This window comes from Somniosus microcephalus, chromosome 12 (genome assembly GCF_052327205.1).
Source record: "Somniosus microcephalus isolate GS21.2 chromosome 12, FLI_Smic_1.0, whole genome shotgun sequence".
Lineage (NCBI taxonomy): Eukaryota > Metazoa > Chordata > Chondrichthyes > Squaliformes > Somniosidae > Somniosus > Somniosus microcephalus.
In genome coordinates, this window is record NC_140998.1 from 29,498,514 (window position 1) to 29,522,922 (window position 24,409).

Here is a 24,409-nt window from a genome sequence, read left to right on the forward strand (position 1 = left end):
ACATGCACTTTCAGAGAATTATGTATTTGAATGGGCTATGAAATGCAGCATAACAAAATTACACAGGCACAGTTTTATCTGAATTCGTACCATCATCGTAGTATAATTTAGCAACTTTCTAAAGCTGGATCTCTTCAGAGCCCACAGCGTCTTTGAATTCTTTCTAATTCTGCTTTTAAATCCAAGTGCTTTTAAATCTTTCTTTTTTATTGTAGTAATTTATTCACTTTAAATTAGCCTAAATCGTTAAAATATCAGTGATTAGCTTGATTTATAATTTAGGGGGGTCACATTAAAAGCCATCATTAAATGTTCTTGCTTCTTCCCCACCAACAAATCATGAGCTAACCAAAAATCAATTCTCACAAAATGAAAGATGCATTTTTCAGAAAAATGCAACATTTGTGTGCAATAGGAGTTATTTCTGAATCAATCTGGACAAAACTGGTGCCTCTGCACAGCGGGAACAGGGTGGTAGTGTCCCACAAATCCCAGTGATGCACTTACTATCCCATTTCCACTCTGATTCCACTTACAGATATTTTCGTTGGAGCTTTTTCCAGGGCAACCCGGGAGCCCTACTGTTTCAGGCGAGAACCTACTTCTAAATATGCTAATCGAGGTCTTGCCATACACAGAACCCCAACACAGTTTTGAGGTACCAATGGGTGGAGCGTGTACCACAGATGTCCCGCCCATTGGTACCATTCATTGAGCGCCGTAACTAGGCCATTCAGAAAAAGGTTAGCTTCCGTTTAAAAAAAAAAGTTTTTTGTGGCCATCTCCTGACCCCACAGAAATCATTTGGCCCATCCACATTCCCCACCCCAACCCCCCACCCCCACCCAACAGAATGCCTGCATACCCCCCTGACAGATAATACTTGCGGCTCAGCTCCATGTTAGATCTGGTGGAATTCCTAACCACTCTCTCAACTGGCAAGCTGCCTAGACACACTGCTTCTGCACTTGCAGCTTGCTGGTAATAGGCAAATGAGACCTGGCTCTCAAAATGGCTCGGGCCTTGTGGCAAGGGCTTCAGTGTAAGCACGGCTTCCACCACCTGTCTGAAACTCGGCCAAACTTAAAATCTCTCCTTAAGTGTCCTTAAAGGTCTAATGATACATTCCAGTGTGATTTCAGTCTTACTAAGCTATACTTAAATCTGTTGGATAGATTAGATCGTCACCTCTTGCACCTTGTCGCCTCCCAATGTCTTGCAATTTTGAAACTGTGAATATTTGTAAACAAAGTAACAAGAGGACAAAAATGTGCTCATCTTACCTAAAAACAAATCAATAAGAGTAAATGTACTTACAGATTCGAAAGCCAGATTTGGACACAGGACCATAACCATTCTCGCTGTAAAGGGTGGTTGGGTCACCTTTCTTACAATTGTTGTAACATTTTCCATTTATACACTGGCGTTTGCAAATAGTCGGTGTGAAGACAATTTTTATTGTTCCTACATTGGTGGTCAGATTTGCTCCTGCAAAAAATAACAATTCAGCAAATAAGCAAAGAAGTAGGAACTTGAAAATCATCATCATTGGTCTGGATCTTTGGAGTTGTTGGAGCCAAATGGAGAGAATTAGATTTTGTGAAGAAACGGTTGCTACTGAACAAAGTAGCTGATAAATATCTCACAGAACCAAAGACTGGATGGAGTGTATCCAGTTCAAATTGGGCTATGCTCCAAGCAGTTATCATAGGGATGAGGTATAGGGGCATGTGGAATGTTGAGTAATGACAGGCACGTTGTCAAATTGTACCAAAACAATCAAAGGCGTTAGACTAAAGACAATATTTTCTGGATACAATTCACAATATGTGAGGTAGTTTAATTGTTAAGGCGATTAATGGATTAATTAAAGGCCTCAGAATGGATTCCAAGTCCAACATGGCTAAGCTCTTGCCCAAAGGAAAAAAGGTTTCCTCAGAGTGCTCCAGCTGCTCACTAATTTGATTTGAGTCAAGTGGAATGTGGACTTTTAAACTGACCCTACCACAGCCAAGTCCTGCTGAATTGTATAGTTTACACTAATGCACTTGCTATTTCTGACAACGCTCGCTTACATTTATAATTTGGTTTACTACAGACCAATCACTGGTAATAAACCACATATTTCATTCACCTTCTTAAGAGGTGAACTAAAGTACAGAGAAGACAATCGCTTCTGGATAACCAATGCATTGTTTTTATATGTAGAATAATGGATGGTATATTGTCACCGAAGATATCTATTTCTTTGCTAAAGCTCTTTTGATAAAAATCATGCATTTTTTTTATTTGTTTATGGGATGTGGGCGTCGCTGGCAAGGCCAGCATTTAGTGCCCATCCCTAATTGCCCTTGAGAAGGTGGTGGTGAGCCGCCTTCTTGAACCGCTGCAGTCCGTGTGGTGAAGGTACTCCCACAGTGCTGTTAGGGAGGGAGTTCCAGGATTTTGATCCAGTGACGATGAAGGATCGGCGATATATTTCCAAGTCAGAATGGTGTGTGACTTGGAAGGAAACTTGGAGGTGGTGGTGTTCCCATGCGCCTGCTGCCCTTGTCCTTCTAGGTAGAAGAGGTCGCAGGTTTGGGAGTTGCTGCAGTGCATCTTGTAGATGGTACACACTGCAGCCACGGTACGCCGGTGGTGGAGGGAGTGAATGTTTAAGGTGGTGGATGGGGTGCCAATCAAGCGGGCTGCTTTGTCCTGGATGGTGTCGAGCATCTTAAGTGTGTTGCAGCTGCACTCATCCAGGCAAGTGGGGAGTATTCCATCACACTCCTTACTTGTGCCTTGTAGATGGTGGAAAGACTTTGGGGAGTCAGGAGGTGAGACACTTGCTGCAGAATACCCAGCCCCTGACCTGCTCTTATTGCCACAGTATTTATGTGGCTGGTCCAGTTAAGTTTCTGGTCAATGGTGACCCCCAGGATGTTGATGGTGGGGGATTCGGCGATGGTAATGCCATTGAATGTCAAGGGGCAGTGGTGAGACTCTCGCCTGTTGGAGATAGTCATTGCCTGGCACTTCTGTGGCGCGAATGTTACCTGCCACTTATCAGCCCAAGCCTGAATGTCGTCCAGGTCTTATTATATGTATTACTGTTGACGCTTTTTCAAAATGCAACAAAATGAGCAAATGTGACATACAACTAAATATTGATTTTGGTGTAGAAAATAAAAAGTTATTCAAATCATCTAGAAACACGGAGGTAATTTTGACTTTATGCAATAGTGTAAAATGAATGATAATTAATCGGCAGCCCGTTTTACATCTCTCTTGATTATTATTTCCATCGCTATCTCTCCCGATTATTATTTCCATTGACTAACTGAGAGGTTATACTTATCAGGAAAGATTGAACAGGCTGGGACTCTTTACGCTAGAAAAGAGAAACTGCTGGGTGACCTGATAGAGGTCTTTATGATTGTGAAAGGGTTTGATAGGGTAGATGTGGAGAAAACATTTCCACTTGAGGGCGAGACCAGAACTAGGGGTCATAAATATAAGATGGTCACTAATAAATACAATATGACATTCAGGAGAAACTTCTTTACCCAGAGAGTGGGTAGAATGTGGAACTCACTACCACAAGGAGTAGTTGAGGCAACTGGTATAGATGCATTTAAAAGGAAGCTAAACAGATGAGGAGAAAAGGATAGAAGGATATGTTGATGGAGTTAGATCAAGAAGGGCGGGAGAGGGGCTCGTGTGGAGCATAAACACTGGCATGGACCAGTTGGGCCGAATGGCCTGTTTCTGTGCTGTAAATACTATGTAATATCTTGTAAACAGCTATACAGAGGGTTGCATTGAATATGAAGGAGTACAACAGTGTGCATGATTTCCATTAATACAAATGGATCCTCCAAATGTCACTCATCAAGAGTGATACTCACTTATTTTAATTTAAAAGTAGAACCTATTTTGGTACAGATCAAACGTAAAAATAAACACAGCTCCCGATCTTGAAACAGGTTTTCAATCTGTGGTCACTTTTGCTGATTATAAATGTCATGTCTAATATTTCCCTAAAGTTGACAATGTCTGTGTAAAGTGCACATCAAGCAAACACTGACAAGTCAATCACGTCCAGTGTTGTTTGACTGATGTATGTGTCAGTTTCAATTCCTGTAAATAATCAGCACATCATACGGAAGCTGAAAATTCACTCACATCTGGTATGGCTCTGTGCCAAGTACTGTAAATATATGCTATAATCTGGGTAACCTGTGTAGCTAGGATAGCAGATGAGGCAATTTTTAAAAGCAGGAAAAGCTGTTTGAGATAGAAGACCGAGCATTAATTTTCTAGCATAGATATTGCAGCCACCTAAGCAGTGTTCACCTACCATACTAACAACATAGCTTCCTATAGAAAAATGGTACAGTTCCCATAAACTAGTGTCAACATGTAGGCAGCCTACAGTATAACCTGGAGGGCTAATGATAGATTTTTAAAATTGAGAAAATGTCTGTTCACCAGACCAAAAAGCTACACAAATATCAGTGCTAGATAAAAAGATTAGCCTAGAAATTGGATAAGACCCGAAAACGGGCGTGGGCATCACGCAAAATTCATGCTGCCGGCTCATTTGATTGTGGCGCTGATCTCAGCGCAAAACACGCTGCTGATTGGCTTAGCCCTGAACTGGGGGGCCAATACCGGGTGCAGTCTACTGGCCAATAAAATTTGGCCTCGGCTCTCTGCACTACTTAAAGGGGAGGTGCTTTGTTGCAGAAGCACCTCATTGATCTTGTGAACAGGGCCATGGCCCAACAGCCAGGGGAAAAGGCAAGGAGATTTTTGGATGTGGCACTGGAGGCCTTGGTCCTGGGGGTGCAAAGATGCTGTACGGTCTTCTGCCCGCAAGGAAGGCAAATGGTATGTTGGCCTTCATTGCAAGAGGATTTGAGTACAGGAGCAAGGATGTCTTACTAGTTATACAGGGCCTTGGTGAGACCACACCTGGAGTACTGTGTACAGTTTTGGTCTCCTTACCTAAGAAAGGATATACTTGCCATAGAGGGAGTGCAACAAAGGTTCACCAGACTGATTGCTGGGATGGCAGGACTGTCGTATGAGGAGAGATTGGGTTGACTAGGTCTGTATTCACTAGATTTTAGAAGAATGAGAGGGGATCTCATTAAAACATATAAATTTCTGACAGGGCTAGACAGACTTGATGCCTGGAGGACGTTTCCCTGGCTGGGGGTGTCGAGAACGAGGGGTCACAGTCTCAGGATACGGGGTAGGACATTTAGGACTGAGATGAAGAGAAATTTCTTCACTCAGAGGATGGTGAACCTGCGGAATTCTCTACCACAGAAGGCTGTGGAGGCCAAGTCACTGAATATTTTTAAGAAGGAGATAGATAGATTTCTAGACACAAAAGGCATCAAGGGATATGGGGAGAGAGCGGGTATTGAGATACAAGATCAGCCATGATCATATTGAATGGCGGAGCAGGCTCGAAGGGCCGAATGGCCTACTCCTGCTCTTATTTTTCTATGTTTCTAAGAGGCCTTCAAGGCTGAACATCAGAAGGCTGTGGGAGGAGATCACTCAAGCTGTCACTGCGACGAGTGTTGTCCCAGGACCTGGACCCAGTGCCGCAAAAAGCTTAATGCCCTCACACGAGTGGTCAAGGTGAGTGAATGCATCATCAAATGCCATATCCCACCACCTGCACCACAAGCCTCACACACTGCACCACACCCCCATCACTCACTTACCAACAATCTCTACCAATCACCACTTATACCTCACAATCATAGCTTCACTTCACCCTCACACATTTACCACTGCTGCAAGCCTCACACCCACATCTCACACCTTGCACATACTGCCAGCTATTCAATCATGACCGGCACATCACTCCAACACATGGCACCAGACTCATCGACACACATCCCTTTCCCTTGCAGGCAAAGATGGCACACAACCGCTGGGAGCACCAGCAGACGGGTGGAGGGGAAGCCAGACTTCAGAACCTCACAGAGCTGGAGGAAGCAGTTCTTGAAATAACTGGAAGGGCAGTCACAGAGTCCCTGGCAAGCGGGGAAGTGGAAAGTATTGCTGCTGATGACGGTATGCTCACACCTAATCCTGCTTCTGACACCTCACTTCCCCCTCATCCCACAATCTCTTCTCACTTACAAGCTGCTGATGGTGTATGCATGGATATCTTGCTTTCCCCCCCCCACTCCTCGCACCACAACCAGACCCTTGTGCATTTCCCCTTTCAGAAACCCAAGAACAGCCAGCAGCACAACCTGTCCCTGAAGTGATGGAGGAGGACAGCAATAGAGAAGAAAACACGCTGGCACTGCATTTGACACTCACTTTAAAGGGTAGTATAGAGCTGAGATCTGCCTGTGGTGAGTTATTGGGCATGAGTGGGCTGCATCCAGGCCAGGGGAAAGGGTAGCTCGGGTGCCAGCTCCCTGGAGGGAGAGTTCACGCACGAGTTCTGCTGCACAGAACTCAGATGATGACCTCGATGGGGTGGCCTTCAGAAGAAGGGTGATAAGCATGAACACAGAAATGTTTGGTGCAATGGCAAGCCCGCCAGAAAGTCTCTCGTCAGTGTCAAGGAGCGTAGGGGAGTCTGGCTCCAGCATTGCATGGGGCTTTGCGCGGAGCTTGGAGCCCGTGATTTCCAGGATGGAAATGATGGGTAACTTCACGAGAGACCTTGTGGACCCAGCCACGACGTTGCGTGTCATGGGCGATGTCGCAGCTTCCATTGCAGCACAGGCGGAAGCAACCCAACATCTCAGTGCTGCAGTGGAAGCTCAGACTGCTGCCATTGTGCCTGGGTTTATGAGTGTGGAAAGAGGCTTGCAGGGTCTCACAGCACTCCAGCAATCTGTCTCCCAACAGATGGCTTGGAATGCTGAGGCGCTGCCCCGGGGGAGTGGCAGTGGCTCAGGAGCCTGCTGTCCTTTCTCAGGATGACAGCATTCGTACTCCCACCCCTGCCACTCCGCCAGTGCCCTTGCTGCTGCCGGTCAGCCAGCCAGCCCAGACTGCTGCCGCCCATGCCGAGGTGGTGCAGTCTACAGCCGGGCCTTCTAGGCCCAGAGCTGCTCTAGGTCCTCCTGCAAGGCCAGCTGCAGTCTCCCCCACTGAGTCAGCAGCCTTCCACCAGCCATGATGCAGCCACTGGGAAGTTCTTCATAGGAGCACTAGGACAGGCAAAGGCACACTGAAGACAGGCACTAAGGGAATGCACAAGGATGATTAGTTGACTTTGTTCTTTTCGATTTGCATTTGATAAATTTATAAATTAGGTTTGGAATGTTTGTTTTGTGGTGGCTCTCATTTCAGCTTTGTGCCCAAGAGGACATTGTGATGTTCTATGACTGGGGGATGGTAAGCTGGGGAAGTGGTGAGCAATGGGGATCTGGGGTTTCATTCACTGGAACCGGAGTCTGATGAGGCGCTCGTGGACAGCCCATCCGGAACGGGGATCTGCTGCCTGCCTCCTTCCTTCCTCCTGCTTCTCTTCCTCTTCCTCCTGAGGTGGTCCCGAAACCCATGATGGCAAGGGCTGTGCCTTCATGATGGCCAAGTTGTGGAGCATGCAGCAGACCACCACGAAATGGGACACCCACTCCGGCGTGTACTGGAGGGTTCGGTATTAAGTCTAATATAGTAAATGGTGGTTTCAAATTATATGCTGATATGAAAGTTCAATGCTGTGTTAACCACCATCGCAATGGGGATGGTTGTCCCTGTGCAAGATCGTCTGCAAGTCAGGCTTCAGTAGACAGCATAACTCAGTCATAGCCGCCCTTGTGAAATGGAGATAGCGAAGGTAGCTCCCCTCTGTTGGGTTTGGCCAGTGCCAACATCAGTGGGTGCATGTGCCTCAAGGATTTTTGGAGTTTTGAAATGGATATGTACCCTTTTAAAATGGAGACGCACATGGGCTGCGTTTCAAAATGGAGTTTGGACTTTAAAAGGGACTGCCTGTTGGTTTCTGTGAAGATGAACTGTCTGTCTTTTGGGTTGCCATGGGACCTGTCTCAACGCGGACGTCATGAAAGGCAGGAGCCTTTTCATATTCGAACTTGAGAGATTTGGGGAAAACCACCCTTTGTCCATGGAGCCGGGATGTCTGGATGGACAATGAGGTTTGGAGGCGAAAAATAACACCTCTGGACTCTTTCAATGAAGGAGCAGTCAAGAACTTAACTAACAGTTAGCAATTCGAGTACTGCTCATCTACAATAATGGCCTAACATTGTTTTCTTCAAGATGACAAATCCAGGACAAGAGACATCACCAGGTAAACCAACTAGCATCTCTGCAACCATGGTAACCAGGAGCCACCCAGCTAGTTTTGAGTATTGCACGGGGTATAACCATGCTGAACTTTGGGGATGCAGGGCTTTCTTCTTTTGGCTGTTGCTTGCCTGCGTTTCTCTACATCTGTAACAGGGGTTCTCCACGTAACTACGCGTCCGCCAACTCTCCAGGAACACCCGAAGTGAGTGCCTCGTTGTACCGCCTGAACGTAACTCTCTAGGCCTCATCGCATGCCTCTGTTAGGCACGGTTTTGTCTCTGGAGTCGAACGGAGCCGGGACGGCATGAATCAACGACAAGGGCTGGTAATTATATCCAGTATACACCTCTAGAAATCCCCAGGACCGCCTGCATGTTTTGCTGCTGAGGAACTGCAAGTGTCCAAGATGCAGGCTAACACGGGTGTGTGTGTGAGGAGACTTCCAAGTGTGGGTTCTGACCAAACCGGGAGAGGGGTTTAGTTAGAAGGGTTTTTCCATTATCTAAGCTTAGGTTCTGGGAAGAGGTTGGTTCAGCGTAACCAACAGGGTGGGTATTTTAGTCTAAAGTTATAAGCTAGTGTCCACGATCACCTACTCGTTCTGCCGTGAAGAGAAAACGATTGGTAAAGTCAAGCGTAGGTCCCTTGCAGTCAGAATATGGGGAATTTATAATGGGGAACAAAGACATGGCTGACCAATTAAATACATACTTTGGTTCTGTCTTCACAAAGGAGGACACAAATAAACTCCCAGAGATGTCGGGGAACATAGGGTCTAATGAGAGAGAGGAACTGAATGAAATCAGTATTTGGAGGGAAATGGTGTTAGGGAAATTGACGGGATTGAAGGCTGATAAATCCCCAGGGCCTGATAATTTACATCCTAGGGTACTTAAGGAAGTGGCCCTACAAATAGTAGATACATTGCTTGTCATCTTCCAAAATTCTATAGACTCTGGAACAGTTCCCATGGATTGGAGGGTAGCTAATGTAATCCCACTATTTAAAAAAGGTGGTAGAGAAAAAACGGGGAATTATAGACCGGTAAGCCTGACATCAGTAGTGGGGAAAATGCTAGAGTCCATTATAAAAGATGTAATAGCAGAGCACTTGGAAAACAGTGACAGGATCGGACAAAGTCAACATGGATTTACAAAAGGTAAATCGTGCTTGACTGATCTACTGGAATTTTTTGAGGATGTAACTAGTAGAAGAGATAAGGGAGAACCAGTGGATGTGGTGTATTTGGACTTTCAGAAGGCTTTCGATAAGGTCCCGCATAAGAGACTAGCATGCAAAGTTAAAGCACATGGGATTGGGGGTAAGGTACTGACTTGGATAGAAAACTGGTTGGCAGACAGGAAGCAAAGAGTTGGAATAAACGGGTCTTTTTCCGAGTGGCAGGCAGTGACTAGTGGGGTACCGCAGGGATCGGTGCTAGGACCCCAGTTATTCACAACATATATTAATGATCTAGACAAGGGAACTAGATGTAATATCTCCAAGTTTGCAGACGACACAAAGCTGGGTGGGCATGTGTGCTGTGAGGAGGATGCAGAGAAACTCCAGTACGATTTGGACAGGTTGGGCGATTGGGCAGATGCATGGCAGATGCAGTATAATGTGGTTAAATGCGAGGTTATCCACTTTGGTGGCAAAAACAGGAAGGCAGATTATTATCTGAATGGCAATAGATTGGGAAAAGGGGAAGTGCAAGGAGACCTGGGTGTCCTTGTGCACCAGTCGCTGAAGGTAAGCATGCAGGTGCAGCAGGCGGTTAAGAAGGCAAATGGTATGTTGGCCTTCATAGCGAGAGGGTTCGAGTACAGGAGCAAGGATGTCTTGCTGCAGTTGTACAGGGCCTTGATGAGACCACACCTTGAGTATTGTGTGCAGTTTTGGTCGCCTTATCTGAGGAAGGATGTTCTTGCCATGGAGGGAGTGCAGCAAAGATTCACCAGACTGATACCTGGGATGGCAGGAATGACTTATGAAGAGAGATTGGGTCGATTAGGCTTATATTCGCTAAAGTTTAGAAGAATGGGAGGGGATCACATTGAAACTTATAAAATTCTAACAGGACTAGAGAGACTAGATGCAGGAAGGATGTTCCCGATGGTTGGGGAGTCCAGAACCAGGGGTCACAGTCTAAGGATAAGTGGTAAGCCATTTAGGACTGAGATGAGGAGGAATTTCTTCACCCAGAGAGTGGTGAACCTGTGGAATTCTCTACCACAGAAGATAGTTGAGGCCAATTCATTAAATATATTCAAGAAGGAGTTAGATATATTTCTTAAGGCTAAGAGGATCAAGGGATATGGGGAGAAAGCAGGGACAGGGTACTGAATTTGGATGATCAGCCATGATCGCATTGAATGGCGGAGCAGGCTCAAGGGGCCGACTGGCCTAATCCTGCTCCTATCTTCTATGTTTCTATGTTTCTAAGCGAGAGGAGTAGGGATTGTCATTTTTTGAGAGTGTAATAAAAGGAATCGATCTTTGACCAACCTGAACCGTTTTGTTTTGTCTGAATCATTTATAATCTATCCCTAGTAACTCCTTGGGTCCGAACTTGGGGGTTGTGGGGCTTGTGGTTCGCGATATAATTCGGACGATCAACCGGGTGGCATCCGGTCACGGCCGGGTTACACAGTAATCCCGCTGGGGACGCTGCACACCGGGCATCGAAGACCTATCTGTCCTTGGTCTCTCTCTCTGTGTGGGATTACTCGCTAGTCGATGAGCTGGGCAGGGACTATTGGCATAGGCTCCTGCCATCCAAGGGAAACAACCCCAACCGGGGAGTTTTTGTGGCACGAGCCAACTCAAGGGAGAGTCATAGAAACACGGGGCATGCAAAAACACCCTGCACCTCAGGCATGGTTTAGTAGCTGTGCTTGGGTTGGAGAATGTAATTCCGGCTGATGGAAGATGGATATTCATTGGGCCTACCAATGGTTATCTTGTACTTGGAGGAGGAACCCCAGCTCAAGTTCCCAAAAACTAGTCAGTCCCAGCATTAGTAACGGATGTGCTGGAACAAACAGCACGGAAGCCCAGAAGTGCCTATTTTAAACAGCCCAACAGTGAACAAAGAGTATGAATCAGTGAGAAAACACGGGGAATCCATTGTGGGGTCTATCAACATGTATTTAAATAATTTTCTGGGTTCGCAGCAAGGCAAAAAATTCAGAATCCTTTTCTAGTGAATTTTAAGTGCAGCGGCACTGGTACTCAGTGCCACTGCTCGGTTCCATGCTGCTTCCCACTAGATATGAGCATCACATCAGGGAATCAGTCTTAAAAAGTCTGTCAGGTCGTCTATTTGCAGAAATGAATAAATCGTTGCGGTTTCATCAATTTGACAATCTGCTGAACAAATCAGTGTAGAATATAATAAACTGTCACAGGATCAGCAAACGAAATGATTTTGAAATCAGGTAACTGAATATTTGCAGCCTGCAAGCCCTGGGCTTCTGCTTTGTTTCAAGATTTATGCAAGGGAATGTTTTGTGGTGTCTGAGTAGTAATGATTTAGATTGAACTTGTATAGCAGTTCTAAAACTAAATTAGGAAGCAGTTCTAAGTTATCAGAAAATCTCCCAGAAACCACTATCTTGACTGCCTGACACTGTCATTTAGTAACTGGAAGGATAAACCTGCGTCTAGGAGAGAATTATGAATAAAGCCTACTACAAACACAAAAAACGTCCTCTCAGTGCCAAAATTTGCAATAAATCAAAACTTTTCGACATACACAAGATGCAACAAGTCTAACACTACAGTATTTCAATATTTGTCTTACCTATTGATAGACTGTTAAAATTCCCAAACTATAATTCATTGACAGGATGTGTGGTATAACCAATAAAATACGACCTGCAAACATGTTCTACATAACAATCACATAACTATGTAATTCAAATCACATTCTAACAGACAAATCAAAAATGCTGGTATCTAATAAAGGTTAAAATCATGTCACATAGCTAAATTATATGTTCACACAAACCATCACAGTACAATCACATGAAATAGTTGAACCTGACTAAGATTTGAACACAAGAAAATTGTAATAGACTATTTTTAAAAAATAATTTATTGTAAGTTTTGGTCATTGAGAACAATATCACACTTTAAACTGATAAGAAATCTGTTTCATTAGCTGTCTTGTTGATATAATTCCACTAATTGACGTAGGTTAGTTGTGGATATTGTACAACAAAATTCATAATGTAGTTGAGGATGGACCATTAGGCATGAATAAACCACACACAGAAATGCTTGATAGTGGGAGATGGCATTGTGTCACTGAGTACTAGCGCACAAACGCTTTGTGCCACCTGGCAGGAATGGATACAAGTTTTAGTCGCGTTCCACTTGGTTCCCAATCTGCTCCACGCGTTGGCGAGTGGAAGCTGTAGCATTTCCTGGCAGGGGGGAGAAGTAACCAACTCAGAGAGGAGGAGCCATGCTTTTGGTCGTCCTTGCCCTGCTACTGTCCAGTTTCCAAAAGCACGGACATCCTTATCTGAGGAAGGATGTTCTTGCCATGGAGGGAGTGCAGTGAAGATTCACCAGACTGATACCTGGGATGGCAGGAATGACGTATGAGGAGAGATTGGGTCGATTGGGCTTATATTCGCTCGAGTTTAGAAGAATGAAAGGGGATCTCATTGAAACTTATAAAATTCTAACAGGACTAGACAGACTAGATGCAGGAAGGATGTTCCCGATGGCGGGGGAGTCCAGAACCAGGGGTCACAGTCTAAGGATAAGGGGTAAGCCATTTAGGACAGAGATGAGGAGGAATTTCTTCACCCAGAGAGTGGTGAACCTGTGGGATTCTCTACCACAGAAGACAGTTGAGGCCAATTCATTAAATATATTCAAGAAGGAGTTAGATATATTTCTTAAGGCTAAGGGGTCAAAGGATATGGGGAGAAAGCAGGGACAGGGTACTGAATTTGGATGATCAGCCATCCTCATTGAAGGCAGAGCAGGCTCAAGGGGCCGAATGGCTTACTCCTGCTCCTATCTTCTATGTTTCTATCAGTCTGAAACCAGGTTTCATGCCCACCAGTTTAATTGTTAAGGCGTTTTCCAGGCAGGTGAAGGAAGAGACAAAAATTGCAGGGCAAAATTTTGGAAAGTTTACCAAAATTATGCCTCTCAAAAAAAAAGTTGAAAAAAACAATTGTATGATATTTGAAGACTGGAGATGTTTCTGTCACTCACCTCGTGGTGGTGTATTTTCATATTCTGCTAATACTTGTCCATTTGTAGTAAAACGGTTCTGAACCCGCGCCTGCCCATTGGCATTAAATAGTGCATTGGAGAGCAGCTGTCCATTTCCATTTGACAGGTGTTTCACAGTGCGAGATGTCCCTGGCAATTGTTGTGTAGAAACACGCTGTCCATTTCTACTCAGTGTACTGTTAAAAGAAAAAAAAAAGCATCATGAATAAAACTCAAACTGTAAAAAAAAAAATCTATGGAAGAAATCTAATCACACTACAGTATCTTGTAAATAACAGGTACTTGAGGCAGGTGACAGTTTTATTCTGGAAAAAAAAGCAACCAGGCAAAATGTTTCTGGTTACATATAGAACCAAGAATTTCAGAAGCACTTCAAAAATTTAATCTACACGAGTAAAGTTTGCTACAGGTGGACCTGTGTACATCCGGGAAGAAACAGGTTTTTTTTTTAATGAATGGCCTCCGCACATTTTGCGTTCGCCATCATTACCCCTCTGAAACTGACTGTAACTTCAGGATTTGGCACATGCGCAGCTAAACGTGGAGACCCTGAAGTTGTGGTCAGTCATTCCCTGCTCCGACACAGGCTGCGCTGTGCAACTCCCCATAGTCAGCAAACAGTGAAATTAGTTGAACTGATGGAAACTGAAGCTTTTCCACTGTAATATCGTGGTTAAGCAACCCATTAAAAGTTGTTGGAATAGGGGTTTTATGTTGAACATGAATGTTGTTATGTATATCACGGAAAATTGTTTTGTACGTTTTGGTTTACCCTCAGCCTAAAATTTATGCTCCTGTCCTCTCCTGTTTAATAAGCTGCACAGAGCCAGCGTGCAGTGGTATTTTTCATGTGGTATGATTTTTTTTTCTGTTGCTAAATAGGAACAAGAGTAGGCCAATTAGCCCCGCGATCTTGTTCTGCCATTCAATTAGATCACAGTTGATATGTACCTCAATTCCATTTATTTGTTAGCGGCATTAAATTGATCATAGCGCTGTCAAAAGGGGTTTTAATGGCACACTGACTGCTGAACAACTGTTCTGGCCCTGAAAAACAAATTTTATATTTGTGGAATGTCAAATTTCTCCATTATGGTAGAAAATTACTAGTTTTTTTAAATAATATTTAAAATAATTATTTTTTGATATTTCAGCTTCTACCTTAACCCCATGTGTATGTCCCAATCTTTATGTCACTCTCTAGAATTTTTTTTAAAGTTAATTGATAATAAGTGCTTTTTATTTCCTGGTTTGCTGTCTGTGATAATTCTTTAATGTGATTGGCTGCTTAGACAACTTGATGACATCACTGCTGTTCTATGCTAGGGATCCCCTTTTGACAGCGCTATGATCAATTTAATGCCGCTAACAAATAAATGGAGAGGACAGGAGCATAAATCTTAGGCTGAGGTTAAACCAAAACGTACAAAGCAATTTTCCGTGATATACATAACAACATGTATCCACTTTCAGCATTTAGTTTCATGTATATCTGATTTCTGAATGGAGTTTATGAGCTAATATCCAAGGGTAGGATACAGCACTAAATTAGATAGCTTTCAATCTGCTTGTGGAGGCATAGTTAGCTGAAAACATGGTCACTGGTAAGCGGAACACCTAAAATGGAGGATAACATGGTAGTTTTACATTTGCAAACCTATCCTTCCACAGCTTCAGGAAAACAGTTGTTTGTGACTTTAAAGTGGATTTGGTTGCTATAGAAACTACTTTGCAGACAATGAACCAGTATTGGAGAACTACTTCAAGAAGCAATTCTCTGATATAAAGGCAGCTTCAGCCATCTCTCATTATCTTGTTTCAAAACTATTAACCTGAATCGGCATGGGAGCAGATGTTTTGCACAAGGACCACCTGATGTGATATTCTGAAGTTTTTTTTCTCCACTGGCATAATTAATGGGCAGCGCACCCCACAGCCCTTCAATCCCATTTATGTCACTGGAGTGGAACTTCAAAATCTCACAAGTGAAGCCTACACAAGATGTGTCTAAGCAGCAGGTTCTAAAGCATAAAATAACATAAAAATGGGCCACTGGAAGACACCAATAAGAAGAACACAACCGAGTACCTCGACCAACTATTCATGTAGTTATCCATCGGAGACAATACATTTTCACCAAATTGGACACTCATCACAAAGGGTCACAGTAATTGATAAAAATGAAACTCTGGTTAATTTTTGCCTGAAGCTTTTAAATCCACTAATCCAGTAATGGATCTGGTTATGAAATGTGCTTCTAAAGCAGCAACCACAATATAAATTGTTTGAATAAACCAACAGCTATTTTTTTCCATTGTTCTCTTTAAATGAATCTTCCTATCAACAAGAGACCCTGTACTTGTATACCCAATCTTGTCACAACATATTTAAGTCTGGATTTCAGCAATTAGTCTGTCCATCCTGATCAATTACATAGAACAGGATTTCACTGTACATTAACTCTGTCAGTCAGTGTTTTCAAAGGTCAACCTGCACAGTTTCTTAAAGAAATCTCAAGAGCCTTTCAGTCAAAAGAGTTTTCCCTCAGAATCAATCTGACTTTATATTTGAAAACCAAATATTTTGCCAGGTGTTCACCTTTTCAACTTTTATTTCAAAAATACGGTAAAATACCATTTCCTGGAACAAGGAAGTACTGGAACTTTCATACAGCTTAATTTTATGAAGGTTTTGAGCACCCACAACGCAGTTTCCAATGGCACTGGAATAGCTGTTAAAAGGAATTTTTAGTAACACAAGTTCAAAGCAATGAGGTCCATATCACTGATTAAGAAAGAAGTCATTAATGCAACCATGCAGATGAATGTTTATCCAATTCTAAACTCAGGTTTCTAATCATTTTCCCAGGCTTTCTCAGTTTATTTGGCCAATTATCAAAATACAACAGCTTAAAATTATGAATTAATTCACACCTTTACCAAAAAAATATTTATGCAAGCAGTAAATCACTTAAGGGTTGAAATCCCCTGTGTGTGCTAAATGTGTTAACAACTTTATTACAGGAATTTGACATGGATGTGCTAACCAGTGCATTAGAAGTATATTTGTTCTTTCTGACTTAGTTTTGTAAAACTGGGCTTTTAGTTATATTTTACTATAAAGAAAGAAACAAGTGAATTCCATAATAGACTGAGCAACAACAACTTGCATTTATATAGTGCCTTTAACGTAGTAAAACGTCCCAAGGTGCTTCACAAAGAAAGACAGACTTGCATTTATATAGTGCCTTTCACAACCACCAGACGTCTCAAAGCACTTTACAGCCAATGAAGTATTTTTTGAAATGTAGTCACTGTTGTAATGTGGGAAACGCGGCAGCCAAATTGCGCACAGCAAGCTCCCACAAACAGCGATGTGATAATGACCAGGTCATCTGTTTTTGTTATGTTGGTTCAGGGATAAATATTGGCCAGGACACCGGGGATAACTCCCCTACTCTTCTTTGCAATAGTGTCATGGGATCTTTTACGTTCACCTGAGAGAGCCGACGGGGCCTCGGTTTAACGTCTCATCCGAAAGGCGGCAACTCTAACAGTGCAGCACTCCCTCAGCACTGCACTGGGAGTGTCAGCCTAGCTTTATGTGCTCAAGTCCCTGCAGTGGGATTTGAACCCACAACCTTCTGACTCAGAGGCAAGTTATCAAACAATATTTCACAGAGCCACATATTGGGATGAACAAAGGCTTGGATAAACAGGTAGGTTTTAAGGAGCAGAGGTAAAGAGGTGGAGAGGTTTAGGGAGGGAATTCGAGAGCTTAGGGCCCAGGCAGCTGAAGGCACGGCCACCAATGTGGAGTGATTAAAATCGGGGATGCGCAAGAGGCTAGAATTAGAGAAGCGCAGAGATCTCGCAGGGTTGTAGGGCTGGAGAAGGTGACTAAGATAGGATGGGGCAAGGCCGTGGAGGGATTTGAAAACAAGGATGAGAATTTTAAAATGGACGTGTTGTCGGACCGGAAGCCAATGTAGGTCAGAGAGCATAGGGGTGATGGGGGAACGGGACTTAGTGCAACTTAGGATAAAGGCAACAGAGTTTTGGGTGAGCTCAAGTTTATGTAGGGTGGAAGATGGGAGGTCAATAGAGTAGTGTCATGCAGATGACGACTAAGTGCTACATTTAATTATAAACTTGTGTGAGAAAACATTTCACTACCCGTATGCTTTTTTCTATATGCTAAATGGCCTGTATAAATCAGTCATGATATTATACAATAATTTAAATCGTAATCACAATACCTCCCTAACACAAATAAAAACACCTGTACTACAAGTGCATGCTTGTCACTTAGTAAAAGATGAGTTCAAGCCATAGGTTTTTAAACACTTCGAGGCCAATTTTGACTGTTGGCCAACCAATCGGAGAATCGTGTTGTGCCCAAGGCAAAGATACGGCCACCATTTTGAATCCCCGGTCTCATTCACATCAGGCCAGCGAGCGACGGGGTGCCAAACGGACATCCTGATGCAGCTCACTAGATTAAAGCTGGACAATAATATCGAGCTGCCTCGGCCACCAGTTAGGTAAATTTGGGGGTTGAGTCACTATCATGGAGGGGACTCCTGAGGCGGCAACGGCCCAGATTATTTTTATGGGGCCCCGGAGGAGCAGGAATGCTCATCCATGACCCACAAAAATAATTTTCTGGCTCTACCGACCATGGAACTGACTGGAGCATGCATGGTGCACGCGCCAACCTAAAATGGCAAGTGGAGTCCTAGGACCACCGCCTGAAACAATCAGACAGTTTGTTCGCACCTACCTGGGAGTGCGGCCTTCTGTCCAGTGATTCCCCGCCCGACTGGAAGCCAGCCTGTCAATCAGGCTGACTTCCAGTCGGGGAACTTGTCTGTGACATCACGCATGCTGTGGAGAGTGTGCGGCGCTCTACCGGCAGGTCAAAAACTTAAAATTCCAGCCCAAGAGTGGGGTTGTAAGCAATGTTCACTCTAATTTTGTGGCCCCTTTAAGGGTTTTTGTATTGAAAAGCTGGCAAGCTGGCTGCGCGGGTTCCCTGGAGCGCTGCGCAGCCGCTTAAAGGCAACACTGGTTGTAACACCACTGATCTAGCAGGCCGAATCCTGAAGGACATAGCTAACAGGCTGGTAGGACTGCATCAGGCAGGAAATAATCTCCTTTACATTGTCCAATCTATAGTTTTCTAAAGTTTTCAGAGGTGAGGGACAGAGGTAGAGGAATAGGCAGCCAATTTTATACAGGTTGAAATAGGCTGTTTAAGAATTCATTGTTGCATATCATTTAGTGTATGCAGTAACTCCCCTTTGCCATATATGTGTGCATTGAAAATTGTGTTTTTGCCTGAGTTTAAACAAAAGGATTGTTTGAAACAGAATGGTGAAATGTTTTTGGCAAGAGTCCTTGGTTTGTTTTCCTACTCCCTTAAACTTAATGCCAACCCCAAAGTTAAATTTTGTGAAGTAAAATTTAAGTTAATTATTTCAATTTGTATGTTATGGGAAACTTGTCTACATCGACCATTGATCTTTACAGAATCGAGATTGTCATTCATTAACTGTTATATTAAACCTGTTTCCTGAATTTCCTAAATTCCCTCCTTTAAAATACAAGGAAGTTTAACAAAGCATACAGAGAAATGGATTTAAATTATAATTTATTAGACAAGGAAGCATAGGCAGGAAGGTATTTAGTATGAAAGGGGGTAATAAAATTAATAGCTGCTTAGGGTATAGCACAACTACATAATTCATTTTCAACAATCATGGACATTTTTTATTCTACGAGAACGTTGCATTCAGAAAATCATAAACGGAACCAAAAGGATTGATATACAGCCACTTCTGTGAAATTTATTTTTAAAACAATTAATTCAATTTTAACATCTTGTACAGTCTGCTTGGTACCAACTGAAATGGTGGGATAGTCTAGATTACAGACTTACTCAACGATTGTTATTAGAATTATACATGAAGGAATGGGTCTCTTGTTGTACTCTTGGCCCTGAATTTCCGATTGGAGGCTTCCTGCGGGCGGACGCCTCCGATCAGAAAAATTCCTACGAACCTACCTGCTGATTCCGTAGATCCCGAGGCTTGCGATCCTGGGCCTCTCCTCTTGGAAATGCGCAGTGGCCCCGCGTATCCCAGGGGCGCAGGCGGTTCGCAAGCGTCCCTGGGATCATGTGGGCCAGGCCAACTAATGGAAGAAGGGAATCCCCCTTCATACTCCAGGTCCGTACGCACAGAACTGTCAAAAGTATGAATGGGGATGACTGCAAAAAATACACCAACACACTGAAATAAAGAAAAACCATTACATATATAACATTAATTAAAATGGCATTTAATTAACTATGCTAAATAAAAAGTTAATTTTTTGAATTTTTAAAAAATATGTTTTAACACACCTTACCTTATTGGACAGGGTTTTTAATTTATAAGTGAGTGATTTTTTTAAAAACTCTTATGCTGGTAAATTCTATGGCCTTTCAGCGGGCGGAAGTTAAGCAAATAGCGCAACTCTCCACCCGCAGAGGCACTTTTCTTGGGCAGGCGGATGACCTGTCAAGAGAGTTCTTGACAGATCGCAAGTTCCGGGTTTCAGCACATGTGCTTCGCACGCCTAAACCCGGAACTTGCGCGGCCCCTACGGGTGTGTACACTCCTGGTACGCACCCGAGGGGGTCAGAAATTCAGGGCCATTTATCTTTTGTCTTTGATAGAAACTTCGCTGTGCTCTCAAATTGTCTCAGTTAAGCACTATTGGCAAGAGCTGGGAGTATGGAAGCATTAGAAATATTTGCAGTGAGCAATTATGTTTCATAATATACACAAAACCCGATTTCAGCAGGAACTATATACAGCCGTCTGGCATGGATTGCATGTACTAGAACAGAGGGGTCCGAGGAGCTGCTGCTTTTGAGTATTTAGCTCTCAGGTTACCCTGAATTTAGAGCTTAGCAGTACTGCATCATGTGTGGTACTTTTCTCGGGTGTGGGGGAGGTTTTGCAGTAATTCATCTGTCGGAAGAGATTTTAAACCATGGTCTCATCTGCCCTCTCAGGTGCCGCAAAAGAGCCGACGGCACTATTCAAAGAAAAGCAGGCGAGTGCTCCCAGTGTCCTGGCCAACAATGATCCCTCCACCAACTCCACCAACACCGATTGTCTGGTCATTATCTCTTGCTGTTTGTCGGACCTCGCTGTGCGCAATCTTGCTGCAGCGTTTCCCTTCACTACAACAGTGACTACACTTCAGAAGTACTTCATTGGCTGTGAGGTGCTTTGGAACATCTTGAAATCATGGGAGTGTTATAAATGCAAATTCTAAGCTAAGGCTTGAGCTTCCATTCCTAATGTCCTATTTTCTAACTCTCAACGGTGGGGGTGGGTAGGCTTAGGACCAAGGTAGGAGATAGCAAGCAGGTTGTTTGCCTAGAAGTGGGTATAAAAACATTACGCGTCGCACTATTGGTACACAGGGCGGGGAAAGTTCTGAGGCTCCGAAGAATAGGACAGTATCTCAAATGAAAGTGTATGTAAATGGCTTACACAAAATATAGAATGAACGGGACTATCAAATGCAAAATGTTTAGTCCTCAAAAGATGCATTTACATGCTGAGATACCTTTCTAATGTTGAGCCACCAGGTGAATTGCGTGACGAAACTATGGCTAGTAAACAGTGGCAGCTACTACTCTGAAAATTAATGTAATTGTGACAGCAGTTTATTATTATGAATGCCCGTCACAGTGCCACCTACAGGCGTACGTGGTACTGTAAGTAAATGTTGCCACTTAAAAGGGATTTTGCTGTCGAAAAAGCTTGACATAGGAGTAGTTTTCAATTCATTTCAAGGTGAAATGTTGTAAGCCACTGATTGTTTTTAATTTACAATAGATAATAAAACATATTGATAAATAATTCTACGGTTGGGGTGGATTCTCTAATACACAGACGAATAGTCTACTACCACACTGTTTTCTTTTAATACATATTTTATAGTTCCTCGTATTATTTTTACATTAAACTATGGGAATTCGTAGCAAATCATGAGATACCACTAAATTCTTCCCATCAATCATATACATTTGATACTGAATTTATTTGTAAAAGAACTATTGAACTGCCAATAATCTCTTATTTTAACAAAACAAAATTCTTAAATTGGTGTCTTTACTAGAGGTACTGTAAATATTACAATAAGCTAATTAAGAGTTCCATGGAGATTCTCTTGCTCCCATTCCAAATGGGCACACAAACAAAAAAAAGTAAACCTTCAATGCAGCACACCCTCTGTGCCAGTCAGGCATTTGCTCCCCCAATGTGCAAAACCATAGAACCAGCGATTATGTATCTATATTCCAAACTCTCTTTGTTCCACCAACTTACTACTTAGGGTACACCTCCTTATGCTGTTCTTTTTGTACTTTGCATTTTTCTACATTGAATTGCATCGGCTACTTTGCCCATGTTGCTAAGCTGCCTATCTCTTCCTGTAATCTCTTGTGTTCTTCCTCACAGTGTAACATGCCTTCCAATTTAGGGCATCAGAAAATCCCAACACATTTATCTTTTGTCAGCTTAGCGCAATGTAGCCCCCTCCAGGTCTTGAGCATATCGCCTAGGCTGATACTTCACTGCAGTACCATGGAAGCACTGTATAGGCAGAGGTGCTATCTTTTAGATCTTTTTTAAACCAAGGCCTTGTCTGCATGTTCAGGTGAACATCAACGATACCATGGCAGTATTTCAAGAAGAGCAGGGCAGCCTGGCCAACATTCATCCCTCATCTAATACCACCAAGAAAAAATTGACTGGTCATTTATCTCATTTACTGTTTGCGGAACCATGTTGTGCTGCTTTGTCCCCCAAAACAACAACAATGACTACACTTCAAAAGGAAATAATTGGCTTTGAGGATGTAAAAGGCGCTATTTAAATACAATGGGGGAGAAATTCAGTATCGCCATGTTTGGGGCGTTATACTCCAGCGGGCGCGAATTTTAGCGCACGGCGCAACTTATCGCCACCTATTGCTAAATTGACCTGCTTTGCCCCAGGAGGTGCTTGGAGCGCTAAAACAGGTGCTGCACGACTGTCTTAAGGCACTAAGCCAGAGAAGTGAGGCGCTACCACCGAGGGCGGGCGCAGCACAGGTGCGGCCAGTTAGCGATTGTACGCAGACACGCTGGCGCCGGTCAGCTCTTAAACAGGAGGTTCAATCTTGGATTGCAGCCACACCCTGCGCATCGGAGCCCTGATTCTCGGCCTGGACAGACCTGCTGCTACATTCTAACGCCTAGGACCATGGAGAGGGCCAGGGAGCGAGCGCAGCGATTCAGTGAGGGGGCCCTGCAGGTTCTGGTTGGCGCGGTGGCGCGCAGGCGATCTATCCTGTTTCCGGACAGTGGCAGGAGGCCGCTGCCCAATGAGTATCACAAAGCTTGGAGGGAGGTGGCTCACAGAGTGACCTCCAGCAGCATGGTGCCTAGGACCCCTGTGCAATGCAGGAAGAAGTTCAACGACCTCACTTGGGTCATCAGGTTGAGTACCCTTTTCAGTATCCTCTTCATCCCTGCATGTCCACCTCACTTTATGGCCAAAGGGTCCTGAAAGCCCCAATGCCCAGCCCTCATCCAACACCTATGGGCCTTTCATGAAACTCACACGCACATTCAGCACTTTACACACTGTAAGGGCTATTCGACATTGGGAGGCAGTGCAGCCAAGACCAGGGCTTCACACTAGAGCCCGTCCTCTCTCTTGCAGGGCAAGCTGGCCCATAACAGGAGGCAGCAGCAATGGACCGGGGGAGGCCGGCCTCACCTTCAAGACCTCAGCGATCTGGAGCAGTGAGTCCAGCGGATTATGGCAGGCTGGATGATTGGCCCTGTCGCCACTGGAGATGCCGACCCCGTTCTGGACAGCAATGGTAAGGTCATCACCTTTTTGACCTCTCTCCTTCTACTTGTGCCTCATACCAGCATCCTTTGCCACTATCGAACCAATACAGTGCATTGCAGCACTCATGCCTCCCTCACTGCTGCCCTGCCCTCACGCTAAAGCAACTCTTGTACCTCCCTGCTTTCAGATGCTGATTTGCCAGGTGAGGAGGCGGGCTCTCAAGCTGCCAGTGAGAGTGATTCTGAAGGCGGGGAGGAAGAGGAAGCCGGAGCATCAGTGCCACCCTCAGCCGAGGCAGCCCATGGCCATAATGGGGACACGTCTTCCCTGGAGGGGAGCAGGGGGGGGGGGGGGGGGAAGGGTCCGAGGAGGGTGAAGCTCCGGGGCCCAGCGGGCTGCAGCAACGCGGTGGGGTAGGGAAGCTCGGCGGCCTTCTCCCCAGGAGGGAGAGTCTGGCCTCGAGTCCTGCTACAGTGAGTGCAGAAGAGGTGCGGCTCCTCGCTGAAATGGGTGCCCAGGCGGAGCACAGGCACACTGAGCTCATGGCTGCAGTGGCAAGGATGCCCGAATCCATTGAGTCACTGGCAAGGAGTGTCCAGGACTTCGGCGCAGCACTGGCAAGGAGTCTGCAGGACTTCGGTGCAGCACAGGCGACTTCCACGCAAGTGCTTAGTGGTGCCATGCAGTCAGTGGCTGGTCTGATGCAGACGCAGATTGAGGCCACACGAGCACTGACTGCTGCCACCCTCGCTGGATCAGGCACGAATCGCCGGGTCCCTCGCCGCGCCGCAGGCCAGCAGTCTGTGCTTCAGCAGTTTGCTCCGCATGCTGCAGTGCTGCCCCGTGGGAGTGCCAGTGTGTCGTCCGACCAGGGAGTGGCTGTCCTCCGTCAGGATGGCAGCATTCCTGCTGCCAACACTGTCACTTCTCCACTGCAGCTGCCACCACCTGTAGGAC

The 24,409-nt window shown here is 44.5% G+C and overlaps 1 protein-coding gene across 1 annotated transcript in view; it reads right to left on the reverse strand.

Moving 5' to 3' along the window:
- Positions 1-24,409, reverse strand: part of LOC147109099 (latent-transforming growth factor beta-binding protein 2-like) — an 817,740-nt gene that overhangs the window by 616,823 nt on the left and 176,508 nt on the right. Inside the window, exons 4-5 of the mRNA XM_086002712.1 lie at positions 13,528-13,724; positions 1,318-1,488 (exon numbers count right to left, since the gene is read on the reverse strand). Coding sequence (XP_085858838.1) covers positions 1,318-1,488; positions 13,528-13,724 — 368 coding nt within the window. The remainder of the gene's footprint in view (positions 1-1,317; positions 1,489-13,527; positions 13,725-24,409) is intronic.